Genomic DNA, 20,565 nt, shown 5'->3' with positions numbered 1-20,565 from the left:
GATTCATATCCTAAAGCACTAGGGCATTAAGGCTGCAGCACTTTCTTAGCATCCTAGTTCAGTTAAATTCTTCTCAAAGCTGGTTCCTATTTCTGGCAGTAACTCTTCAGTTCTGGAACTTTAGTTGCAGCCAAAATAAACTATTGTCTCAGGTCTATATTTTTCCTGAAGCACCATGGCATTTTTATGGAATGTGGAGACAGTTTTATGTATGACTTTAATGGTAACAATAAAGGACACAGATCCCCTTCTCTGGCCCGCTATCCTTCCCGCTGTAGTACAGCCGTGATTACACAGCCTCCAAAAGAGGGCTATCTTAAAACTTCCAAAGGAAATCTATCGTTTATTTTCTGTGTGATCACATTTATTTTCTGTGATCTTCACTTTCCTACTTTTATTTTTTTCCTCATTTACAGAAGCATCAAATTATTTTTTTTATGTGTAGTTGGTTACATTTTTAAAGAAAAGAAAGAAATCCCCCACTACATTATATGGTTCTTAATTGTCTTGTTATTTAATTAAATAATGCTATTTAAGTCAACTTTTAAAGTAGCTGTACTTTGTAAATAATAAATGTAAACATTTATTATTCATGTTGCTAATGATAATTCAGAAAAGAAAATATTACATTAAGTCTTGAAGGCTTTTTAGATATGAAAGACAAAGCTTGCCTAGTCTTGATATTTTTTCCAAATCTGTATTAACTTAATTAAAAAGCACATGTCATAAGGATGGATTTGAATCCTTTGGGAATATCTCTAGCATGATAGGATCAACATGTTAACATTCAACATTTCCAAGGCCATATTTTCCCACTTCAATGAATGGATAAAGGAAATTCTTCTGAGATTATTATGTTTCCATTATTTGAGTTTGTCTTGTGAACCCTCCAAAACATGATTTGTAAATTGAGGAATTTAAAACTAAAAGAAAGTTCTGAAGTCAAGTCTTTGAAAGAAGATGAGCTAATGTAGGCATACTAATCCTCGAAAAAGTGATTGTTCTTTTCAGTTAACTAAAATTTAAAAGTCGTCTTGTTTTGTTAATGGTCATCTTTTAAAATGAGGAATTACGTTCTAGCCATTTCAGGAAAATAGCAATAATAAACTTTCCATGGTTTGTAGTTCTTTTTCGCTATTAAAAGCAATTATAATGTTTAAATCTTGTAGAGTTGCCACTAGAATATAATGACTGTTCACAGCAGCTTTAGTTTCATGTTCCATAAAATTGAGCTTCCTGTCTTTACATTTTAGAAGCTAGATCATGATCCTTGAGCTTTTGCTATGTTAATGCATACAATTGCTGAGGAAAGGAAATAGTGTAACATGAGAAGACAAAGAAATTGAACCATCAAAGTAGACTTTTCCATAATAAGCAGAATCTTGGTGCTTGTTGAACTTAGCGATAGCATTTACTAAAACATATCTTTGAGCCATATGTCTGGAAATGTCTTACCACTTTAATGTGGAAAGCACAGAGGCCTCAGCAAGATACTGTTATGATGAGTTCATGAGGCAAATCTGAATTATTGGTAAAAACGGGCAATGAAACTATTCTTCTAAAACTTATTTCATGTATATTCAAGTTATCATAGGAAATTGTATGATGGGTTACTTTTCTCAGCAGAGACTTTACTTAAGCTAATAAAACTTTTCTTCTTATAGAACTATTGTAATACCTAAAATAACTTTTTCTGTTAGACTTATTTATTAACATTAGACAATTTTAGCTTTAGCTAGGGTTTGTTTCACATAATAAATATATTTGTTACATTTGTTTCTTGGTTGTGTATACTTGTCTATATAAATACAGAGAATGTGTAGTTAAAACTGCATGTAAGTTGTATTTAGTGTGGCAAATACATTTTGAGATATACACATCATATTCAGTACAGTTCCTTGACGATAATGAGCTATTAATAAAGAGAAAACACTTATTAAAATCAATTATTATCCTAGAAAGGAAGACCAGTACAGAGTCAATAAAACATTTACTAAGCCACAAATATGGATATTAGGGCTTCCCAGGTGGCGTTAGTGGTAAAGAATCTGCCAGTGCAGGAGACACAGAGAGGTAGGTTCGATCCCTGGGTCAGGAAGATCCCCTGGATGAGGAAATGGCAACCAACTCAGTATGCTTGCCTGGAAAATGCCATGGACAGAGGAGCCTGGCCAGCTACAGTCCGGGGGTCTCAAAGAGTCGAACATGACTGAGCAGACAGACAGACAGACAATCTGGTTGTTAATTTTAGGTCAGTGTGATTTATTTAAGTGAAAAATGCTAGTGCTTTTCTCAAATTGATGTTTAATTGTAATTATGAATTATGGAGCGTTCTCTTTTCATTAGAAAAAACTTAGGTTCCGTGGAGTATTTTCTTTTAATAAGTCATTGCTTTATAGTTAATTAAGCACACTAGGAGCTCTGTAATATAATGAGCAATTAAATTATAAGCACTTCAGTACAGTATTTCTAACAGCCTAGATCTTTCATATCATGGGTTTTACTGAGTTTGACATACTTCAAACTCAAGTGGAAAACTTTTCTGTGTTGCAAAGATAGTCTCTTCTTCAGTTGAGAAATAGTGTATTCCAGAGTTGACAGAAGGAAATGTACAGGTATTTGAATGAGACAGTAATAGAAAATCAGTATCACTTTATTTAGTGTCTGCTACTGCTGCTAAGTCACTTCAGTGGTGTCCAACTCTGTGCAACCCCATAGAGGCAGCCCACCAGGCTCCCCTGTCCCTGGGATTTTCCAGGCAAGAACACTGGAGTGGGTTGCCATTTCCTTCTCCAATGCATGAAAGTGAAAAGTGAAGTCGCTAGGGAGGAAAAAATACAATTATATTGTAAAAATATATTTTCAAAGTGCTATAGAAATTTTCTCCCAGGTAGAACGTTCTATTTATTTATGGGGATGTTTATAAAGTACTTTCATGTATATTATCTCATGTGTTCATTTAATAAATCTATGAGGCTGGCAGTAAATTGAAAATAAAAGGATTACAACTATTAAATAAATGAACAGGTTTGTTTCACACCACTGAGATTTTCACATCAAATGTACTGCCATTTCCATTTCCAAAGCTATTGCCAGAAAACTTGGTGTTTCGTGTAGATTAATTGACATTTATTGTGTGGCTACTTACATGGAGCTTAATTATAAGCACATTCTTTTTAATTTACAGTATTTTTTTGTAAAAAGCAGTCATTATGGAATAGGTGTAATTTGATGTTGTAATTAAATATACGCTTAAAAATAGGAAAATTTTCCGTTAGTACTGCCGCCAAGTACATACCCATAAGCACACACTTAATATACGTGAAACAAAATGCACAGGACACAAAAATACGAATACCTATGTCTCAGAATACTGCAAAGCTTATTTATTTTCCTTCTGTTTGCTATTTGTAAGCCAACTCTTTCTAGAAACTAGGTACACTGTATGGTTACTTACATTTTCTGCTACTTAAAATAGCATGATAACCAAGAAAGCAGTGAAGAAATGGTTTTTTTTTTTTCCTTTCTTGATAGTCCTGACATTTTAGATACTCTGTTGTCTTCCAAACAATTGTTTATATTTTTCTTTGTTTCAGGTCACAAGTTGCTTAAGTAATTTCAATGTGGAAATATCTTCAAGAGAAAATATCAACATCCATCTTAAAATGAAGTTATTATTTCAATGGCAGGAAATTTGGAGGTTTTTTAGTTTCCAGTACTTTCAGTTGTCTGTGCTTGTAGTTTCCATTACTCAGGTGTTGAAAATGGTCTTTTTCTTCTTTACATCTTTCATTCTATGCTCTAGATTTGGCACAGCTATTGTTTCATTTAAACAACAAAACACTCAGATGCGGTGGCCATTGCTGCATACCTCAATAATCTATGATTAGCATCAGCTCACTGTGTGTTGCACAGGATGAAAAATTTATAGCAACTTCTAGCTCTTTCTCTGTCACAGTGACATGAGCTTAGCCTTTGTGATTTACCTGTCTTGATGAATTGCCAGATCACCATAGCCAGAAGAATTATGTTAGATTAGACTAAGAATAGATAAACCTAATCTTTCTTTTCTAGAAGGTTCTAACTATAGATGGTTGCTGCTGCTGCTGCTGCTGCTAAGTCACTTCAGTCATGTCCAACTCTGTGCGACCCCAGAGACAGCAGCCCACCAGGCTCCCCCGTCCCTGGGATTCTCCAGGCAAGAACACTGGAGTGGGTTGCCATTTCCTTGTCCAATGCATGAAAGTGAAGTCGCTCAGTCGTGTCTGACTCTTATCCGTGCTCTTATGACAGCTTCTAAATACCAGAATCTAGCTTTATGGAATAGTGAGGTGTCACAACAGTGTGCTAGAGAGCCAGTTAGTAGTAGCTCTAGAAAGGCAATGTTAAGTTTTCAGGAAGTTTCAGAGCTAGTTGACATCACCCTATGGTAAGAATATATACAACATGAAAGTGGTAAATTGGATAAAATTCATTTGCAGTCATTCAAAAAGAGGATTCAAATATTGCATAAGTAATTGAACTTTTAAAAATCTAGACATGCTTCACATATCTGCCAAAATTTGCTCATGTGGAACATGATGACTAAATAAAACAAAATAGTTTAAATATCTAGAATATAAATATATATGCATGCACACACACAAACATATACACTTTTTGGGGGGCTTACATTGAAAATATGAGGTCTTCCCTCATAGCTCAGTTGGTAGGTAGATCATCTGCCTGCAGTGCAGGAGACCTGGGTTTGATCCCTGGGTTGGAAAGATCCCCTGGAGAAGGAAATGGCAACCCACACCAGTATTTTTGTCTGGAGAATCCCATGGACAGAGGAGCCTGACAGGTCCACGGGACTGCAAGGGTTAGACATGACTTAGTGACTAAACCACCACCACTTTGAAAAAAAAAAAAAAGGAAAGACAATGACATTTAATTACACTCAGGAAAAATGTACGCTTTAATTTTGACTACAGTTTTTAGTAGCAAAACTATAAAAACAAAGTATGAAAGAAATAAAATCATACAGACTTGCAAAATCCATTTATTTTTAAAAAGGAAACATAATTAAACCTTGTTGATTGGCCAAAGAAATTATGAGCACAGCTGGGTCTTTTAAAATGTGTGCTGGTTGAAAGAGCTAGAAAATATAATTACCTTCTTTTGAAATCAATATCATTTTTAAAAAACAAATCAAGATGTATTTAACCAGAAGTTAGGTGGGAAGTGACAGCTAAGTGATTCAAATAAAATTAAAAGACTAATAAATGTGATTTAGTAAAAATTTCAGTTAGTGAAATCTCATGATACATTTTAAGTTTAATAATGTTATTAATAATAGGTGTATATTATTGGATTAATAATACATCTCAGATATACACACTGTAAATTTGCCCATTTTCCTCTGTACAGCAATCATATGTGAATTCTGTAAATGGGGACTCTGAATTTCAAAAGACTTAAGACCACACAGGTTCTAACTAGCTATAGTGGATTTCTAACTCAGATTGGCTGGCTTCAAAGCTCCTGCTACTTTCTCTCAGTCATTCTTCCTTCCTAAATATATAAAATTTATAAATAATATGTAAAACTGTAAAATGTAGGTAGCTTTAATTATAATCACAGTTCTGTTTAATCAATGCAAAAGTTTTAAAAATGTATACTATTAAGACTTTTTTCCACTGATTGAAAATTATTGCAAGAAAGAGAGGATACACTTTATATGTGTGTGGGTGTTGGAAAATTACATTTTAGGAGTAAAATTTATACTCCTCTTGTACAACACAGGTGTTGACCCACAAGTATTAAGTACAACAAACATGTTTATACTTCAAGCCCCTTTCCCTCCACATGGTAGTGAAATACTGAATGCTATTTAATACCTAACTTTCATTTCAAAAATTATGAGCTCTGCTCTGTGACATGTGAGAAAATTATTAAATTCTGAGTTTTGACAGAATGCCTTAACTCAGTGTAAAATTACAAGCCATGAATTGTCCGCAGGACCCAGATGAAATCTTTACTTTGTCACAGAGTTTACCTTATATCATTTATATGCTGTCTTTGTAGACATTCAAAATAAGTGTAGAAAATTTTGCAAATCTAATATAAAAAGTAATTATGATCATTTTTATTTTTCAGACTTCAGTGAAAGTGAATTTCCTAGTGAAATTCTTAACTGTGTTACCTTCATGTTAGTCTTGAAAATATTCTGAATGCATAGATAATTGCATTTAAGTTCTTAAGTTTCTATATAAGTGTAATTTCATTTAGGACTTCTAAAAAGTATTTTGGGGCTTCCCCAGTGGCTCAGCTGGTAAAAAAAAAAAAATCTGCTTGCAATGTAGGAGACACAGGAGACACAAGTTTGATCCCTATGTCGGGAAGATCCCCTGGACGGGGAAATGGCAACCCACTTCAGTATTTCTTGCTGGAAAAATCCCATGGACAGAGGATCCTGGCAGGCTAAGGTCAAAGGGTTACAAAGAATCAGATGAAACTGAGCACACACGCACATACACACAGTAAAATTTTAGAAGCTCCTTATGTAGTTAGCAATTCTTAAGGCTTGACAAAATGTTTTATGCCACAGGTGGGAATAAAGGAAGGCTTCATGGGTAGATGTTTATCACAAGTTAATATGCAAATATACATATGTATCTTTCTAAAATTGCTCCCCCCCCATGAAAGGGACAAATAATAATATTATCCAGGTATTTCTCACAAGTTATTCTTAACAAAAGCACAGATTATACCTTCCAAAATACCAGCTTTTGACAGCAAACATCAAACTGCCATGATAGTATACCCAAAATGATTACTTTTAATTACCTGTGGATTTATCTTAAGCCGCTTTCATCCCCAACTTGTCTGTAATCTACCTTAGGATAAGCACTATGTCATATTGTTCTATGTCCGAGCACATTACATGATGAACTTTTCATGTTTGTGTCTAACAAACCACACTCTCATCATATAGTATTTGGCTATGGATGCCTGATTCAGCGGAGAAGGCAATGGCACCCCACTCCAGTACTCTTGCCTGGAAAATCCCATGGATGGAGGAGCCTGGTAGGCTATGGGGTCGCTAAGAGTTGGACATGACTGAGCGACTTCCCTTTCACTTTTCATTTTCATGCATTGGACAAGGAAATGGCAACCCACTCCAGTGTTCTTGCCTGGAGAACCCCAGGGACGGGGGAGCCTCATAGGCTGCCGTCTATGGGGTCGCACAGAGTCGAACACGACTGAAGTGACTTAGCAGTAGCAGTAACAGCCTGATTCAGAGATGGATTATAGCATAAATTGGTATGCAAATGCCACTTTATTATTGAGCCTCAGAGCTCAACAAGATTGTTAATTTCTAATACTCCTTTCTTCACAAACCAGCAGATCCCAGACCTGACCACCATTCCTGCCTTCTTTTGTCCAAAATGTGTAACTCTATAATCAGTGTCTCTGATGTCAATCTCTTCCTTCATCTCTCAGAATAACGTTTATATAGTAAATGGACTCTCATCTTTTTTTCTTATTCATTGCAGCTATTCTGGTTTCACTGGTCTCTGTCAGCAACCAACTTTGTGTACATATTCTTCATTGCATAACCCAGTAGTTCTTCACATGTTACCATCAGAAACTCTTTTAAATTTTTTCATCTTTTTGGTTAGAGCTCATGTTTCAGATATTTTTCAAAGTAAATTTTGTTGCAGGTTTTCCCAGCTCAAAATACATATTAGATAGTAAATACTGGTAATAATTATGGGGAGAAAGATGATGATATGTGAGTTGTATATGTTGGGAACCTTCAGCAGCACTTCCTTGTCTTTTTAATATTATTATGTTCAAACATACTTGCATCAGAATTTTTCATTGTATTTTGGAAAATTATTAAATCACAAGTTGACTTAATCACAGAGCACTGATTTTATTTTTATTGTATTTTTTATTTTTTTAGAAAGCATGTACTACTCTAGTGCAAACAGAATTCTGCCTGTTGAGTGTATATAAGTAATGTTCCTTGAATGTAAGTCCTAAATTCTTAGCCTTATCCCAATTGTGAAAATTCCTTTATGGAAGCAGTCACAAATTGACTTAATACATATTGGTTACCCTGAGATGGTTTTCCTTCTTGCCACGACAGCTGCAGTAGAGAAATACATCACAAAGCACTGAACTCTACCAGCAGCAATCAAGAGGAAACCAACTGCTGCTTGGTGCCTGGGCTAGAATCCTGAGTTGATTGGGATTTTTCAATCTTTTTTATTTTATTACTGTTATCTGTTACTTAATATTTTATATGTTTTTTATACTTGGAAATTAAAGCAAATCAATTTATAAGTCGTTTGCTATTAATATTCCCATATAATTATTTCTATACTTACTATTGTGGTTAAAAAATACTTAGGTGATTTACTTCTCAAACTTTCTATATGAAGAAAGTTGTGAGTGGACAATATAATGGGTTCATAATGTTGTTCAGTAAACACATGATCTTATTTTTTAACCCATTTAAGAATGTTAGTTATACATTTTATGTACTCAGATATCAAGGCGGAAAATGACTCTTCTTTACCTAAAACTATATACCTGGCTACTAGGATTCTTTGCAGGAGAAGAAGCACACACAGTTATACACACACACACACACACACACACACACACACAATTTGACTCCAGTTTTTAACCTTCAGAGGAGACAAAAATTCATAGTTATCCCACTGGGCCTTGTGAAGTGTCACCTCAACAGTTTCATTGGAAATATCACAATTAAACCTGCAGCTTCATTCGTAGACTAGCCAAAAATAATACACAGATCCCTTTGAAGATTTGTCCATTTTTCAATGTAAAATAAAACTCTGCTAGTTACTGTGTAAAACCTAAACTTCCTGGGTTTTAGGTAGACTTTTGTTTCTAGAACTAAATTTTCATATGCTTGAAAAAAATGTCTTAACTCCTAACTCTATCGAATCTATCATTTTCAGTTGCTGAGGTTCTTAGAGCCAGTCCCCACTAATAATCGCTAGAGCTTGCAGTTAATTACTGAGTGCCTAGAGTATGCAGTTACGGTGCTAAATGATTTACTTAATTTAATCCTGTTCACTTTAATTCTGTGTTAAATACGAGGAAAAGGCAAGTTCATGGTTGAATAAGCAGACAAATGGCAGAAACTGTGCTCTTAACATCTGCTCATTTGGCATCTTGCGTCATAAATATTTTGCATAGTTTTCACAGCCATGTTTGTTCTAAGTTGATTCAGTGGTTCAGTTGCGTTTGACTCTTTGTGACTCTATAGACTGTAGGCCACCAGGCTTCTCTGTCCATGGGATCCTGCAGGCAAGAGTTCTGGAGTGCCTTGTCCTCCTCCAGAGGATCTTCCCGACTCAGGGATTGAACCCGTGTCTCTTACATCTCCTACACTGGTAGGCAGAGTCTTTACCACTAGTGACACCTGGGAAGGGATAGCTATATTTAATACCACAATTAAATAATGATGTTTCTTGAATCCTTGTTCTTGTGAAGAGGCCATGCAATAGGTAAGGATATTTAGGGATCTGAAAGAATGCTTTCGTGTCTCTTTCTATAGCTGAATGACACTTGAGCCCTAAAAACATCACCTAATAGTATGTGATCTCTGATGAGGACATTTAGTCATTCTGAGTCTTTTTATTTCTCCTCCATAACTACAGCAAGTGGAACTAAAAGATTTGTGGGAATCTGTTCAAGTTCTAAAATACATGCATTTTAATTCAAGGTTTATTAATTAAGCCAACTTCATTAATTTAATGATATATATTTACTAAAATAATGAATTTATCATAGCTGTTATGGGCTTTAATGTATCATTGAAACATGGCATTAAGAAAAACACTTCATGAGCAGTCTAGTCATTGGCTGGGAAGAGATAAGCCTTGGCTGTGGTATAAAGGTGGTGTTGTTTATACATAAGCCATTTACAGTAACTTCTGATTCAAGTTGGTCATCCCTAGAGAGAGTTGCATAACTTGCATTTATGAATATGTTATCTCACAGATACAGAGAACATATTGGTGTTTGCCAGAGGGAAGTTATAGGCCTGGGGTCCACGGAATGGGTGAAGGAGATCAACAAGTACAAACTCCTGGTTATAAAATAAACAAGTCCTGGGGATGTAAAATATGGGAATAAAGTCAATAATATTGTATTAAAATTGTGTGGTTACAGAAAATAACTAGAATCATTGTAGGAATCATTCCACAGTGTGTATATATATATATATATACACACACACATATATATATATGCTGAATCACTATGTTGTATATCTGAAACTGCTATAATATTATGTCTATTTTCCTCAGTAAAAATATATTAATAAAAATAAAATATAATAGATATCTCAGCAATAACTCATTTCAGTTCCCACTTTTTGTGCCTGTCAATATATGAATCCAGTTTTACCTTACAACTTCTTCTAAATGGAGTCCCTTTGTTTTTAAGTAATGAGATGTGAACAGTTGATTTTATTTTAAATTCACTACCTTGCCTTTTCAATTATTTATTTACTGTGTAGCCCTTTCTGATAGTAAGGTGCAATCAAATGGTTCTTCCTTTGTGACATAAATACAGGGTGAAATATCAAAGAACTAATAAACTTTGATGAAACTAATATGATTGATATTGTAAATTCCAAATATATTTAATAAAGACACTATTTTTGCTAAAAATTTCAAAAGAGTCCAAAGACATACTAAATGGAAATATACTGCAACTTATCTTGAGTCAAATTTAACATAAATTTAGTTCTCACACCAAATTCAAGAGCTTTCCAGGTTGTGCTAGTGGTAAAGAGCCCACTTGCAAATGCAAGAGACACGGGTTTGATACCTGAGTCAGGAAGATCCTCTGGATGAGGGCATGGCAACCCACTCCAGTATTCTTGCCTGGAGAATTCCAAGGATAGAGGAGCCTGGCGGGCTATAGTCCATGAGGTCGCAAAGAGTCAGACAGGACTGAAGTGACTTAGCATGCACCAAATTCAGGTATTTAACACAAAAACAAAATCAGCACATGTCTTCAGGGTAAATGTAACTTTCTCCAATTTTGCTATACACTTCTAGGCTTAGTTACAGAAGCCCAGAATTAATTTTGTGCCTCTAGCTACATCCTAGAACAAGGGAATGCAGCAGAATCAGGCTCATGCACCTACTTGGATTGCATTTGATAGCGATGGCTTTCACAAGAATCAACATTGTACCTTCAATGGGAGCCGGAGCCTTAGGGAAGAGTTTTTGACATACAGCTTTCCATTATATTTTCCCCCATCTTATTAGTTTAAAAGTGCACCGCTCCTCTGGGATCCCAAGAAATGATCTTGTTTCTTAAATACAATGCTTATCACATTCTGCCACTATTTATTTCTTCTGAAGGGAAAGTGAAAGTCACTCAGTTGTAGCCTGCAAGGCTCCTCTATCTATGGAATTCTACAGGCAAGAATACTGGAGTGGGTAGCCGTTCCCTTCTCCAGGGGATCTTCCCAACCCAGGGATCAAACCCAAGTCTCCTGCATTGCAGGCAGATTCTTTACTGTCTGAGCTAACAGGGAAACCCTTATTTCCCCTACTAGAATATAAATGTTTGATGTCAACTATTGTTCTCATGGACGGAGGAGCCTGGTGGGCTGCAGTCCATGGGGTCGCACAGAGTCGGACATGACTGAAGTGACTTAGCAGCAGCAGCAGCAGTGTTCTCATTTATTTAGTAATTGGGGGTGAGCAATTAAAGTGGCATTCACATTTATATTTTAATACACATGGAAGCAATAGTCAAGGGCATGAAGCAGGTGCAAACCTCCAGATCCACTCCCCATTCACCTCCTATTCAGCTCTTATGTCAGCAAATGACTGGGAGTTACATGGTCTTACTGTGTCCCTGAGAGGATGAGGAAGGAAAGAAATGCTTTTCAGAAATCAGAAATCTAGGTAACTTGACGGTGGCCGGAAGAATTGTGACATCTCTAATTTACATCTGTCAATGGGGCAAAAAGCACTGAGATCCCTTTCTATATTGGGCAGCACCATACAGTTTTTGCAATGAGGGCCCAGAAAACTCAGCACCAATTCTGCTAGCAGCTTGATAAATCCCTTGGACATACAACAACAGAACTTCCATAAAGTTTATTTTATATTATAGAAGACAAGTCTGTATCTTCTAAGGGTGTAAGGGCTTGCACTTACGCTGTTGTTCTGAGCCTTTTTTTTGGCAATTCATGGTATATTTTTTGGCAAGTGACTTTAATATATTTTTATAGCAGTAACTCTTATAAATTATTGAGCTTTTTATTTATCTTCATGTCTGCTTTGCACCTCTGGATTCTAGACTCTAGGTAATTTAACAGTAAGATATTTGCCTTAATTCATCTTCATATTCCCAATGCTAAGCACCTAATTTTGAATCTTTTCTGGATCTTTGATTTTCATGCTGAAATCATGGATTGTGATTTCCATGATAACCCTAAGGGGCCTTCATCTGTTATAAAAATTTGAATGACCCTCAGCTTTAAAAAAAAAAAAAAGAGAGAAAAGTGCCACTAAATATTGCTTTATACCAACTAATTTTTCAAAGCACACGTCTGTCACGTAATTGATGGCAGATGAAGACAAGTAATATTAACTCCAATTTATTTCTATAATGCCATGGTTATACACATTCAGATAAAAAAGTACCAAATCAGTGTTAGGATTTTAAAATTTAAAACCCAGGAGATTAAATGGTATACCAAGTGAACGAACAGACTGCACATAGTTGATAATTCCTACCCTTAGCACTACTGAGATTTTGGACTGGATAATTCTTACTATATTTATATGCAGGGAAATACGAACCCATTCAAGATAAATGGGTGGTGATGGCTGTCCTGGGCATTGTAAGATGTTTAGCAGCATCCCTGGCTTCTACACACCAGATGCTATAGCAACTTGAGTGTTGTCGGATATTGCACAGGACTCCCAGTTTAATTTAAAATCCAGATAAACAATGAATAGCATTTTAGTTTAAGTATACCCCAAGTATTGCATGGGACCAAAAGAAGTGAAAACTGTCACTATTTCAGATGACCTGATACTGTATATGGAAAACCCCCAAGGACTCTACCAAAGTACTGTTGGAACTAACAAATAAATTCAGTGAAGTTGCAGGACACAAAATTAATATACGAAACATATATTGCATTTCTAAGTTAAATTTTGTTGGAGTATAGTTACTTTACAATGTTGTATTAGTGTCTGCTCTATGGCAAATATATCCTCTCTTTTTTAGGATTTCCTTCTCATTTAGGTTGGGCTTCCCAGGTGGCTCAGCAATAAAGAATCCACCTACAATGCGGGAGCCACAGGAGACATGGGTTCGATCCCTGGGTCAGGAAGATCCCCCGGAGAAGGGCACAACAACCCACTCCAGTATTCTTGCCTGGAGATTCCCATGAACAGAGGAGCCTGATGGGCTACAGTCCAGGGGGTCGCAAAGAGTCGGACACGACTGAAGCGACTTAGCGCAGCATGGTACTCATTTAGGCTACCGCAGAGCAGTGATATACACTAGTAACAGGTTATCAGAAAGAGAACTCAAGAAAACAAACAACTTCATTTACAATCATATCAAAAAGAATAAAATATTTAAGAATAAATTTAATCAAAAAGGTGAAAGACCTGTACATGAAAAACTTAAGATATTGATGAGAGAAATTGAAGAAAACACAAATAAATGGAAAGGCATTCGTATTCATGGATTAGAAGTAAGACTGTTCAAATGCCCATATCTGATTTAAATTGGCTAAAATTCCTTTAACTGCTACTGAGCGACTTCACTTTCACTTTTCTCTCTCATGCATTGGAGGAGGAAATGGCAACCCACTCCGGTGTTCTTGCCTGGAGAATCCCAGCTATTGGGGAGCTTGGTGGGCTGCCATCTATGGGGTCGCATAGAGTCGGACACGACTGAAGCAACTTAGCAGCAGCAGCAGCTGTTATCTTAAAATAATAGAGGAAGAAGGAAGCAAAGAGAAGGACTTAGTTGTAGTATCTGCCAGTTTATTCTAGGAATGCAGTGCAATGCCAAGGTAAGATTATTACCTACTGTGAGAAACTATCTACATATAAGGTATGGATGACTTTAGAGACCCAAATAACCTATTTTTAAGGAAATTCTGAGATATTTGTTTTCATATTATTTATGTCCATATTCATAGTAAGTTATTAAATAGGTAACAATTTAAGAATAATTCTATGGTATTATCAGTCTCTTTCTCTCATTCTAAAATGTAATCTAAAAGTGTACAGATTTTAAAAAGTATCTCAGGTCTTCATATTCTTTCCCTTTATGCAATTACATCATGTAATTTTGCATGATTGTGTAATGTTGTCAATTGTAATACTTGCTTATGTGGGTAGCTACTGCTAAATATTGACATGGTCATATATACTGAATTTTGATTCTTCTCACTTTCAGAATTAGTTGTACAAAACATGCCCCAAATGTATTGGAAAAAAGTCAAATCTGTAAACTAAAATTTACTCTAATATAATAGTAACTATTCTATTTCATAAAAGTTTCAGCTATATATGGTTAATCTTTCAATTATCTCCTAGCAAGTAAAAGCCTAAATGCCTTTAACAGAAATAAATAGGATGTTCTTTAAAAATTATCTGTTCAAAACATACAATTGGCAACACAAATGTTAGAAAAATAAATATATCTTCTGTTTCATAATGTGAGATTTATCTGACTTAATTCATTCCTGAAAGCGTAACTAGACAACCCCATGAATAATCAAGGAGGCGATGAGCAGGGAGACTGGATGATGAAAGAGCATATCCACCAGCTGATAATCACTGGTCCAGCCCATGGGATGACTTTTGCATGTTAAATACAACTATTACTATTATCAAAACTAAACTGTTATCAAAAATAGAAATTTCTTTTTTTTTAATCTTTGATAATTAGGCTTGGTAAAGAATCCACTTACAATGCAGGAGACCTGGGTTCCATCCCTGGGTTGGGAAGATCCCCTGGAGAAGGGAAAGATCACCCACTCCAGTATTCGGGCCTGGAGAATTCCTTGGACTATACAGTTCATGTGGTTATAAAGAGTCTGACACGACTGAGTGACGTTCACTTTCACTTCTTTATAAGTAAAGAGAAACTGTTATAATGGCTATAGATTTTTCATATCAATGCTGTAAGAAATAGTGGATAGTTTCAATGCTAATTTCTATTCTAGATTTAGCACAGTAATTTTCAACTCCCCCCCTTTTTTTTTCACTTAATGTATAAGAGACACATTCATTAGTAATAGAAGCTTAGAATGGCTGTGGTTCTCAGATCTGGAGAGTGAATCAGCTAGAGGATTCAAAAACCCCTGGGGAAGATCGTTTACCCTGAAAAAAAAACCCTGGAAAGTTTGAAATGCCCACTCATTAAAAATCTTGACTAGCAAGTTGAATAAGTTTCTCATAAGACAGGCGATTTCCCGTTTAAATGTGAAAATTACTAGCATCAGTAGGATTATTCTATTAAGTTCCCTACCTCTATCCACAATTCTTATGCCTCTGTAAATATAATTATTAGCTTCCAGTATCTGCTATTTGTGGAGCTTTGTTAATAGCAGAGCATCTCTCATTTTGAATAGCCTACAAAACATTAATACAAAAAGTTGCAAAGAACTATAGACTATGGCTTAACATTCATTCTTTTTTCAGAATATGAAATAAGTATTCATTTTAGTCTGAGGCTATAAGAGCATTCCTTTACATTTTGATATTTTTACAGACATTGGTAAATTATGTTCTTCATTTAAACGAGTTAATAAGTTTACTCAGGGTAGCCAAAAATATACTCAATCAGACTTTTATTATTTCTCTTTTGCTAAGAGGTATTCTGTGCCACTAGTGAACAGACCTAGCCCTTACATTACTTGTCTTCCATAAAACATTATTATCTTTTGGCATCCTCTTGCACTAGGGGAAATAAAAAGTCACATGTGGAGAAGTTCTAAATGCTAGACAGAAACGATCCTTGGAGGGCAATTTTTATCCTCCACGGAAGTATTGCAGACTTCTTCCATTAGCATAGTCCCAGGGAGCAAAAGGTTAGAGAACTGGGACTGCCAGCTCTACCTGAACACATAAGTCAACATTTCCTCCAAGCGACGAGGGAGTGTGAGAGTGCACCCGCATGTGCATTAAAGTATCTGAGACGAGAAATAACAATTGTAATATTTTACATTGCAATGTACTGTACAGATGGTGACATTTTGTTTGTGGTTGTAGGGAAGAAAGGAAGGCAGTTTCCAGACTCCCCTCCCTCAACACCTACCATTTGGCGTAGGATATGGGAGGCTGAAGAAAACGGAGGGAGTTTTGCCTCAGTTGAAACAGCTGGGAAACAGATGGAAGCTAAATTGCCATTTGCCAAAAGCCTCATCCAAGGCTCCCACCCATTTTCCACCAAGGAAGAGTTAGTCAGGTGAAGGCAGAAGGAGCTTAAGGGTCAGCAAATGATGGACTTTGGAAAGTGCAGGCAAGAAACGTCCAAAAAGATGTTTGAAATCCAAGATTATAGAAGTCCAGAAATGCAATCCCAAGGAGCATGTTTTTAATAGGAAGGAAAAAGTGGGAGCATCATGGGTGGAAACCACAACAGAATCATAGATCCAAGAGTGTAAGTGCCCACAGAATTAATTGACATTGGTCCTATTCTACTTAAATTGCATTGACAGTCTCTTTTAGGTAATGAAGTCAAGATGCACATACCCACTCTTTGTCATGTAAATTACAATGTAATTATTCCTGGGTGATCATTGTAAATGTAACTGTGCACAATTCACGTGGTTTTAGTCATTGGATTTCACTTTGTGAGCTACTTAGATTTGGAATTCAGGCACTTGGTTAAGTTGCTTTTGGATATAAATGTTGAATTATAGCCAGACTTTTGTTCAAATTCAGTCATGGGATGTATCAACCATCTTCTTGTATATTTCTAGTTTCAGGGGGCATGTATATAGATAGATACAGTGCATGTAACCCTTCTTCCAAGTACTGGCCCAAGTTTTGTATGTTTGTGTGTGTCTGTGGTATTTTTGAAGTACTGTTGAATACTAAGAAGTTAAAAGAAATTGGTTTCAAAAATAAACACCACTTAATAGGCTTTCCTCAATGTGAGTTTGTTCATTCATGCTTATATAAGGGAATGTGTTAACCATGAATCATTCAAATTGAATTGCTCATGAGAAAAAATGCTCTGGCTTTGCTGTCAGTTTCCAGACTTATATTACTGAAGGGAGTAAAGCATTGTCCCCTCATAAAGAATAATTAGCCACAGATTTCAAACTGAATGTGGCTCCAAATTGGCGAAAATACTTTTGATTCACGTGAGAACATGCATCCTTGTGAGAGGGACCTATCTGAATATTCTGGGCTGTGACTGAGTTTGCTTCTGCCAGAACAGCCCATGGAAAAGTTAAGGGGGAAAAAAAGAAAGCAATCATCGGAAAGTTTTGTTCACATGTTACCAGAGTAGCAAAATGCACGGAAGATGTGGAAGTTTGCAAATCTGTAGCTAAAAGAGTGGATAATGGACAGCAGGTTCCACTTAGAGCCAGGTAAATTGGCATTGTGTAAACACAGCCGACCTGAGAGCTCACACATCACGTAATAACTAACTCATCTGGTCCCAGTAGCTTAGAGTAAAATACAGTCAGCCTGTGTCTGACATGTCGCAAACCACTTTTCACACCGGATAAAGCCTGCCTGCCCCTGCTAAGGTAGGGAGCCAGTCAATATAGGGTTATGTGACAAGCCCAGAAATGCGATCTATGAGTCTGAAAAATTTCCGACAGCGCCACCGTACCATTCAGTGAAACACGCGCATGATCCGCAGAGAAAAAATAATGGCCCTGCATGCCAAAGTTTTGACCTGTTGCCACTGCTGCTTACTTGTGTGTGTGTGTTAGTCGCTCAGTCATATCAGACTCTTTGCGACCCCATGGACTGTAGTCTGCCAGGCTCCTCGGTCCATGGAATTTTCCAGGCAAGAATATTGGAATGGGTTGCCATTTTCTTCTCCAGGGGATCTTTCCAATCCAGGGCTGCTACTTAGACCTAGAAAACTTTGCATTTGGCCAGCTTTGATCCTGGTAAGAATCAAATCAAAACTGTTTAGCTTAGGCCACCTTGTCTAGTGGATTTCCATTATGCAGGCCCCTCTTAACTTCAGTTAGACTTCCCTCAGCCAGACAGGAAAAGAGCACTAAAAAAAAACCCAACATCTTTGCCCATAGCATATTTAAGTATCATTAGATAAAGAAGTAAATATTGCTTTAAAAGACCCTTCATAAAGCTGTTTAGTTCAGTTCAGTCAGTCAGTCCTGTCTGACTCTTTGCAACCCCATGGACTACAGCATGTGAGGCCTCCCTGTCCATCACCAACTCTGAGTTTACTCAGACTCATGTCCGTTGAGTCGGTGATGCCATCGAACCATCTCATCCTCTGTTGTCCCCTTCTCCTGCCTTCAGTCTTTCCCAGCATCAGGGTCTTTTCAAATGAGTCAGTTCTTCACATCAGGTGGCCAAAGTATTGGAGTTTCAGCTTCAGCATCAGTCCTTCCAATGAATATTCAGGACTGATTTCCTTTAGGAAATCATAAAGCTTTACCTTACTACATTTGTCAGTTTTTTAAAAAATGTCCCTTTTTAGGTAATCTGATAGTAATATGATTGATCCATTATTTTTTCTATATCATTTATCTTATTTGGCTTCATAGAAGAGTTCATTGTATCCCTGTGTGATTAAGGCATTAGTATTTATATGTAGATGCTCAAAAATAACTAGAAAACTGAATTTTCGAGAGTATACAGACATGCTACTTTATCTTGATTATGATATATTTCACTGAGGATAAATTTGACATGAATCATTAGAGCTGGTATGATTATATATTACTTGGTATATGTAGAATTTTTTTCACTATAGATATGCATGAGTATTAAGAATATCTTCTAACCTACATATCAGGGATATTATATGGACAAGTAAGATTTGATTTTGTTATTTAGTCACTTGGTCATGTTCAGCTCTTTTGCAACCCCGTGAATTGTAGCCTGCCAGGCTTTTCTGACCTTGCAGTTTCCCAGGCAAGAAAACTGGACTGGGTTGCTCCTTCTCCAAGGGATCTTTCTGACCCAGGGATTGAACCCCCATCTTCTGCATTGCAGGAAGATTCTTTACTGCTGAGCCACAGGGGAAGTCTGATAAAGAAAATAGTCTACGTTAATTATGTCTTGAACTCTTAGGGAAAAAAATGCCATGATATACTGTAAATTATTTTTATAGGACATTATAAGATGTTGTGTTTGGCTAGCTATGTTAGATGTTATGCATCTTATGTTTATCTCATATATAGTGAAAAATCATTTAAAATTCTTTTCATATTTTGAGTTAAATGAGCAAAATTTTATTTATAGATTCCACTTTGCCCTAAGAATTATGCAAGAATAGAGCATTGTTATTGCCTTTAAGGAGATTGCAGTTCAATAAAAATTAAAAAGGCAATGAATTCACACAGACACATTCATACACACACACACACACTTAAGTATACACACTTATGTATGCTTAGTCCGAGCTTGAACTGACTTTTGTGGTCTAGTTGCTAAATCTGAATTTCTCAAATAATCACATACTGAGTCACCACTATTTTTAGGATCATCTGTTCAATTAAACTTAGAAGTCAAGAATTTATGTTGAAAAACTTATTAGAAGAAATCTTGTGTCCGAATAGTTTTAGATAAAAACTTGTTTAATAGAGAGGCTTTGTTTTTCTTGTTATTAATATTATAATAGCATATTAAGTGAAAGTGTTAGTCACTTAGTCATGTCTGACTCTTTGCAACTCCATTGACTGGGGCCTGCAAGGCTCCTCTGTCCTTGGAATTCTCTAGGCAAGTATTGGAGTGGGTTGTCATTCCCTTCTCCAGTGGGTCTTCCCAACCTAGGGACTGAACCAGTGTTTTCTGCATTGAAGGCAGATTCTTTACCATCTGTGCCACCAGGGAAGCATATTAAGAACAGTTAATTTTTTGTGTGTATATTGATACGTCAAAAGAAGAAAACTAGACACAGCCCCAATTAGGCTGTGAGTCACCTCAGGGCACATAGGAAAAAAATGCAATTTATCTCACCCTGTCAAGATAAATCTTACTGTCTTTGGTTTCTCTCTATTTTTACCGTGTTTAATAGAGTACCTGGAAAAGTAGTTATTCAGTAAATGTTTCTGTTCTAAATGAAATGATTGAATGTGTTTGAGTGAATGAACTAAATCTAATTCTTTTACTTTTTTTCACCAGACTCCCAGGAAGGAAGTTACAAGTCAGAAGTCAACAGCAAACCCAGAAAGGAAAGAACAGCTTTTACCAAAGAGCAAATCAGAGAACTTGAAGCAGAATTTGCCCATCATAATTATCTGACCAGACTGAGGCGATATGAGATAGCAGTGAATCTGGATCTCACTGAAAGACAGGTAATGTTGGACATTGTCAT

General features: G+C 36.3%; 1 protein-coding gene across 1 annotated transcript in view; it reads left to right on the top strand.

Moving 5' to 3' along the window:
• Window positions 1-20,565, top strand: part of MEOX2 (mesenchyme homeobox 2) — a 75,701-nt gene that overhangs the window by 35,450 nt on the left and 19,686 nt on the right. The window contains exon 2 of the mRNA XM_052638887.1: window positions 20,373-20,545. Within this exon, the coding sequence (XP_052494847.1) occupies window positions 20,373-20,545 (173 nt within the window). The remainder of the gene's footprint in view (window positions 1-20,372; window positions 20,546-20,565) is intronic.

Source organism: Budorcas taxicolor, chromosome 4, assembly GCF_023091745.1.
Source record: "Budorcas taxicolor isolate Tak-1 chromosome 4, Takin1.1, whole genome shotgun sequence".
Taxonomy (NCBI): domain Eukaryota; kingdom Metazoa; phylum Chordata; class Mammalia; order Artiodactyla; family Bovidae; genus Budorcas; species Budorcas taxicolor.
The sequence above is the reverse complement of the archived record's forward strand: the minus strand, read 5'-3'. Positions and strand labels throughout refer to the sequence as shown.